The sequence below is a fragment of the Myodes glareolus genome, chromosome 1, assembly GCF_982192425.1.
Source record: "Myodes glareolus chromosome 1, mMyoGla1.1, whole genome shotgun sequence".
Classification (NCBI taxonomy): domain Eukaryota; kingdom Metazoa; phylum Chordata; class Mammalia; order Rodentia; family Cricetidae; genus Myodes; species Myodes glareolus.
In genome coordinates, this window is record NC_142026.1 from 31,092,074 (window position 1) to 31,099,188 (window position 7,115).

General features: G+C 51.2%; 1 protein-coding gene across 1 annotated transcript in view; it reads left to right on the forward strand.

Moving 5' to 3' along the window:
* Positions 1-5,992, forward strand: part of Sh3bp4 (SH3 domain binding protein 4) — an 81,167-nt gene extending 75,175 nt beyond the window's left edge. The window contains exons 5-6 of the mRNA XM_085696850.2: positions 3,139-3,327; positions 4,039-5,992. Of these exons, the coding sequence (XP_085552976.2) occupies positions 3,139-3,327; positions 4,039-4,263 (414 nt within the window). The 3' untranslated portion in view covers positions 4,264-5,992. The remainder of the gene's footprint in view (positions 1-3,138; positions 3,328-4,038) is intronic.
* Positions 5,993-7,115: the final 1,123 nt, after the last annotated feature.

Below are 7,115 nucleotides of genomic sequence, written 5' to 3' on the forward strand. Positions count from 1 at the left end.
ATTCGTGGATGTTCTATGAATCACAGAAACTCTGAGTGGGGGGAACAGTTTGACTGCAGGCCCACGTGTGCATCTCCTAGATCTGTAGTACTGTCATCTCGTGTGCACACAGTTTGAAGTGGCCTGGGGAGAAAGGGGTCATAGACAGGACCCCAAGGAAGCAGGTCTTTAGGGACCATGATGGGCTTTATCCAGTAATGTGCTTTTTAGTTTGAAGGAATACACTTTTTTAAAAAAAAGGTTTTTTTTTTATTGTGCATGTGCCTCTTCACACACATGCTCCGGTACCCTTAGAGGCCGAAGGAGGGCCTCAGATCCATTGGAGATGGAGTGACAGGTGTTTGTGAGCTACCTGAGGTGGGTGCTGGGATCGTCATGAAAGAGCAGCCGTGCTCTCAGCTACTGATCCATCTCTTCAGTCCCAGCATGCCTCTGGTGTAAGACGCTGTTTCTTTGAGGACACCATCCTGAATGGGCCCTGTGGTCTCTGTTCTTATGGGGAGGAAGAAGTCATTGCCTGGAAAGGAAGAGAAAAAGAGATTTTAGAAACCACTGGTGGCCACCTCACTAAAACCTTGGGAGTACTGTGAAAGCCACGCCCCTCAAGGGCCCAGGGTCAGCTCTCTCTGCTGCTGGTCCTGGAGTCACCACCGAGAACCAAGCCTCCAACAGTCTGTTGGGTCATCGCGTGGGACTTACAGGAAGAGGGCTGCAGCGGGCACTCTGGAGGAGTTTGTGTGAGAAAGAGGGAGTGGGTTTGTAGGGTGCCAGCCAGGAAGACAGTTGTCTCCAGGAAGGGAGTAGATGGAGGTGCCCCAAGATACCAATGTGGGCGGCTAGCAGGAAAACAGAAGAGTCCAGAAGGGTGGCAAGGGAGCTCAGCATGGATCAGGAGGAAAACCCACCTTATCCCTCAGACCAGGAGAGCAGAGATAGAACTGTGGGCTGTATGGTTAACTGCGTGAAGAGGGTAACCCCGTCAGCCATACCCCTTGTGTTGCGTAGGAGAGTTTTTACCGGAGCCTCTCAGGAACAAACACAACAGCAAAAGCCCAAATACCAGCACACTGTATTTTCCTAAGAGCTTGTTAAAACAGGTTAGCAGCCACACAGCCTGTGGCCAACTCTTCACCTTCCGGTTGTCTACAGTTGCTGTGATGGCTAATTTTTAAGTCCGCTTACCACAGCCTAAAATTGCCTATAAAGAAAATTTCAACTGAAGGGCTTGTTTAGATCAGGTTGACCTGTGGTCATATCTGCAGAGGACTGTCTTGATTGACAGTCAATGTAGGAAGACCCAGCCCATTGTGGGTGGTGCCATTCTCTAGGCTTGGGACCCTGAACTGTGTGAAACACTAGAAAACAATAAGCAGACAGGATGGGCATATCTGCTCCTCTGCTCTTGACTGAGTGCAGTGTGACTTCCTCCCTTGAGTCCCCAACTCAGTGATGGACTGTAGCCTGGAATTGTGAATGAGGTAAGCCCCTTCCTCCCGGGTTGCTTTAGATCAGGTGTTTGTCACAGCGACAGAAATAAAACTGAAAGAGCTGCCTTTAGGCAATGTCGTTCTGCCCCTGTGAAGTTGGGACAGAAACCATGTGACCTACAAGCCTCCATTGAAAGCTGTCCCTTCTCTATAGCCAAATTCTATCAGAACTCCGTATTGTGTTTTATTTCCTTTGGTATTTTCTAGTGTGTCTGTATACCTGAGTAAGCTGTTATGTGGGTTGGGAATCCCCAGAGCAGGAATCCTGAGGTGTACTTCCTGCTGCTCGGACTTAATGTGTATCCAGAGTTCACCCTTTTGGAGAAGGCAGGCACTCTAACACACTGCGTGGTGTGAGTGGCTGGGTCACAGAGAGAGCCCAGGCTGGGCAGAGTGCAGGAGAGATGAGACACCTTCATTCCTGACAGCAGCACTAGCCTATCCGGTCGTCAGCTACTCCTAGAAATGGAGCCTCGGCTGCTCAGGACCTGGCCATGTGCTCTCCTGGCCAGCAGTGGCCCATCAGAGGCCAGAGAGTGGCCTGAGTTTCCCAGGACCTTTGTAGTCTGTGCCCGGAGCCCCTAGGGAAAGAGCAGATTTGCTGACTCCTGCCAAGAGTGACTTGAATCTAAAGCAGGTGATTTTGACGCACTCTGTTACCTAGAACACGAGGCCACCTCCAGAGCCAGGCAGCCAAGTGTACAGACACTCACTCGGGCTTGTTTGATATGACTGACTGACTTGCCATTAAGCCCTGTGTTCATTTGCAGTTTCTTCCAGGACAACACAGAACTGAGGGGACCCTTCCTGCATCAATTTATCTCTACGCTCACAACACATCAGACAAAGTTTAGGACTGACCCCCGACCAGCAGTATGTCACGCATCCACTCCCACACATGTGACTACATACACGATCATGCCGTTTTCTTCTGGAACGTAAACATATTTTTTAGTTTTCATAGAAACAATTTCTTAACAGATATCAGAATCAAAATTATAATCAACCATTTTGTGAAAGACTGTAAGTGGTTGAAATGGGGTAAAACCCTTCCACTCTGATGCCATGTATGGTTCAACTCCTGGTACCGTGAGCCCAGCAACATGGAAAGGGCCTCCAGAAACGGAGTCCTGCGTCTGCCTCTGTCATCTCCGGCTGGGGGGCTCTGGGCTTAGCTGCTCAGAGTCTGCCAGTGTGTCTTGCTATCTACACAACAGTCGTGCTTGACCAACTTGAGCCAGGCCTTCCCGTGGCTGGGGACACCACTCACCTTCCCTCAGGAAAGAGTATCAGTTCCCTCTACCCCCTCTGGAAAGAATATCAGTCCAACACCACTTCATAAGTGGGTGGCTCTAAGGACTTTAGCTATGATGGTCTGTCATCTGTGGTTTTATTCATCAAGTTATATCTGAAAAGGCCTCTGTCCAAGCCAGGTCGATATCTGGAGTCCTGGACATGAGTTCTGGAGATGGTGCCAACCCATACACCCTGTAAGCCATCTCCTTCCTCTTGTGCATGGATGATGCTAGGTTGCTAGGCAAGGGACCCGGACACCGCATCGGTCTTGAACTCTGGTGGTAAAGAGCATCGTCTGCAGGTTGACCTTCCCCAAAAGCCTACCCTGGCCTCACACTGTGCTTCCTCTTCTCAGGCTTTGCTGAAAATGGACTGTCAGGGCCTGGTGGTCAGACTCATCCAGGACTTTGTGCTCCTGACCACAGCTGTCGAGGTGGCACAGCGCTGGAGGGAACTGGCCGAGAAGCTGGCCAAGGTCTCCAAGCAACAGATGGACGCTTACGAGTCTCCCCACCGAGACAGGAACGGGGTGGTGGACAGTGAGGTGAGTGGGGTTCGAGCCCCTTGGTTGCTTAATTCCTTTGCCCCCCCCAGTTCCTGGGACCCAGGGGGTACAATAAATAATGAGCAGTCTACTTCCTGTACTCTTGGAGGGTAAGCTGAGGTAACGTGGGTGTGCCCCGGCAGGTGGAAGCCGCCGTCTACTGTCCTCAGGATCCTTGGGAACCCGCAGTAGAAGACATGAGGGCTGCTCTGCCGCAGGCTGGGGAGGTGAACTGCCCTCCCTCGCTAATTTTATTTTTAAATTACCTCCTGTGAGATCAGCAGAACCCTGGGGGTCTCACTGTATTGATCGAATGTCTGCTGTGTTACCTAACTTAGCCAAGGTGGCTATGATAGAGTCATGCCCGAAGACTGGCTGCCTATCTGTGGAGGGTGTCTCCGTGTGTTCCTGGAAACTGACTCACAGGACAGGGAAGCAGGAAGTACTAAACATAAAGGTGTTCTTTCTTTGCCTGGTCAGTTTCTATTCCACAGCACGGGCGAAAGTGGATCCTGTGAGGAAAGAGAGGCTCTGTTAGCGACTCACTTACACAAGGACACTACCATTTGCCCACTGTCGGCTGAGCAGCCCCGCTGGCTCTGCCTGCCGCTGTGACCATAACGCCCAGTGAATGTCATAGGAGTGACCAACGTAGCTCACTATCCTCTGACCCTGTTTTCTCTCTCTCTCTCTGGTAACTTCATCACCCAGGCCATGTGGAAACCCGCCTACGATTTCTTACTCACCTGGAGCCACCAGATTGGGGACAGCTACCGAGATGTCATCCAAGAACTGCACATAGGCCTGGACAAGATGAAGAACCCCATCACCAGGCGCTGGAAGCACCTCACGGGGACCCTGATCCTGGTGAACTCGCTGGACATCCTAAGGGCAGCAGCCTTCAGCCCTGCGGACCATGATGACTTTGTGATCTGAGAGGGTGGGGGGCTGGCCTACTGCTCAGCCGAGCTGGAATCCTCCGTCCATTGTCTGCCCACATCAAGAGGGGGGGTGGGCTGAGCCATCACCAGGTGGTGCAGGGGGCCACGGCTGCTCAGGTAGAGGCCTGTCTGCCAGCCACGCCCAGGGGGGCTCAGGCCCTTGGACTCTCTGCCCCGCCCCTCTATCCAGGGGCAGGCCCCAGGGGTTTTCTACTTCTGGTTGTTGCCAATTGTGTTGCTTTCTATTTGTCGAAATGTCTGTTGAAATTTAAAAATCACTTTTTTTAAACAGAAGACTAGAGAAGACGTGAGAAAGGTGGTATCTAATTTTTTAATGGATTGTAAAAGTTATTTAAAAAAAAAAACATCACCTTAGTAAAGGCGGACGCTGTGGAGGTTTTTATGTTCTTCAAAGGCCTTTTTAAATTATGTTCCAGGTGTATATAGATATTTAAAGGCCATGGGTGTCTCGGAGTCCCAGGCATACTTGGCGTTTGGACGCTCAAGAGTGGAAAGGAGTTTGCTCCTTGTGGACATTTTCCACTCATCGCCTGTGAGAAGGCAAGTCCATGGGCCTGGTGATGTTTAGTAAACGGGCCCTGAGGATGCCCGCAGTTCCACTGTTCCTTTCTTCTTCTCCTGCCTTGCTGTCCTCAGTGGCCATCCACAGGACGTGTTGGCCTGTGTGCTTTGGTGAGCAACAAAGCCCTCATGTGGCAGCTCAGTGCCATTGAGATTCTGCCAACAAATGAGAAATCAGCTGGAGATGGGGGTCCCTGTCACCCCTGTGTGTGTGTGCAGCTGCCATTCAGAAGAACAATGCCCCCTTGAGAGCAAGGTAGTCCCTGCCACTCTGGGCATTGGATGCTGTCTCCCTCAGGGTGGCTCTGCCTCTGTTACAGGTGAGAGAAAAACCCTAGCACCCAGCCAGAACCTGGTGGCCCATGACTCTTCCTGTGCCCATCACGGTCACCTCTCAGATGATGTCACATGCTGGTGTGCAGAGGTGCCATCTGCCGTTGCCAACCGCCACACTTCATCTCTCACGTTGGACATTCTCCTTCCTGGTGCACACGTATCCCCTTGGTAATAACAGTACAGGGGGAACAACTGGTTATCCAACAGTGTAACCCTTAGCACAGGGAACATTTTCCTTAAGCAATATTCTAGGGAAAGTTGGAGGCTTGCGGAGTATTGTATTCAACTTCAGGGTGGTGGGTCACACAGTAGCTGTGGCTTTGGGGGAGGAAACAGGAAGTAGAACTCAAACCAGAAAGATCAGCAGTTAAGTGACTCTGGCAATGGACAGGACTCAGGCTGTCTCCGGGGGCAGCTGCAGACCCTGGGGGCTGCCCTCTGTTTGCTTTCCTGGAACAAGTTAACGACTTCCTTGGGTCAGTGTACAGTCCCGCATTGAGCCGACATGTCCTCCACTTCTGACTCAGACCAGCAGACTTAGAAGGAAGCAGTAGGTATGAATGCTGCAAGTACCAAGTACACGAACTCCCCCATCACCACCGACATGCCCATCATTCTGCGCCTCTGTTTTACCCAGAGAACATCTCTTTACCTTTTCCCCCAAAGAAGAAACAAAACCAGTTGCACCTTAAACCGTGGCTGTTTTTTCCTCAGGGGCCTTGAAGAGTTTCCTATGCAACAAGTCTTGTAGCACACAAATTCTACAAAAGTTGCAGTAAATTTTATTTGGATATTTTAACTGGTTAGCGCGTGTGTGTGTGTCTCTTTGTGCCTAGCCAGACTTTAAATAAAACCCAGCATAAAGATCAGTCAGTGACTAGGTTCCTGTCAGCCACCCTGAGTGACAGTGTGGCAGTTGGTGTAGGGGACTTTTTCTCTTGCTGTTAATTGCTCCTAAGTGGCTAGATCATTCGTTACAACCAAATGGGAATCAGTGTCATCCCAGGCACCCAAACGAAGCAGGCGGGTGTGTATGTCTCTCCTTGTTCCTGATCTCTACCACCTGGAACTAGTGCCGCCGTCCCCCAGCACTGAGTTCAAGACCCAGCAGTTTCTGAGCGGGCTAGCCATCTTCCTGGGCCTACTGGTGGCGGCAAACAGTGGAGGCCTCCTGGGCACCCTTCCGATTGTCAGGAAGAATGGAACAAGAAGTGTTGGCATGGGAAACAACCCCAGCTGGAGGTGGGTGGGGAGGAGCGCGGGGCTCGTGGAGGGCCAGCTTGAGAGAATGGAATTCATCAATGAGCAGGCTGAATGGGAGCCAGCTGGACCAAAGACAAGACAGACCAGGGAACACTGTCCAGCACTGACACGTGGGCATCGTAGGTGGAAAGCCACATCTGCACAGCCTGGATCTTCGTCACACGGGCCAGAGCCCCCTGTGAGCTCAGCCCCCTCCATCTTCTACGCCTGTGTTAATTCTGGCTACTCAGTGATGAATCCTGAGTGTCCCCCACAGGCCCTGGAGTTAAAGGCTTGGTCCCCAGCAGGGCACTGGTGGGGGTGAGATAGGGCCTGATGGTGGGGAAGCTAGGTTACTGGAAGTGTGACCTTGATGTTAGTAGGGGAACAGAGTCTTCGTCTTGTTTTTGTACCTGGCCGTGAGGTGAATGACCTCCTTTGTCATGCATCCCCCTAGTTTCCACAGGCTCCATAGCAGCAGGGCCAGCCAGGACTGGACATCAATGCCTAATTTGTGAGTTCAGATAAACCTTTTCTTATTTTGGGATGATTGCTGAGTGCTCACTTACTTGGTTGCTGAAGACATAGTCCCATGTGGCTCCCTAACTTACTCATTACACGTGGCTAATAGGAAAACGGATTTTTTTTTTCTCCCAGTGTTAAGCATGTGAATTACCAGGGCCTTTA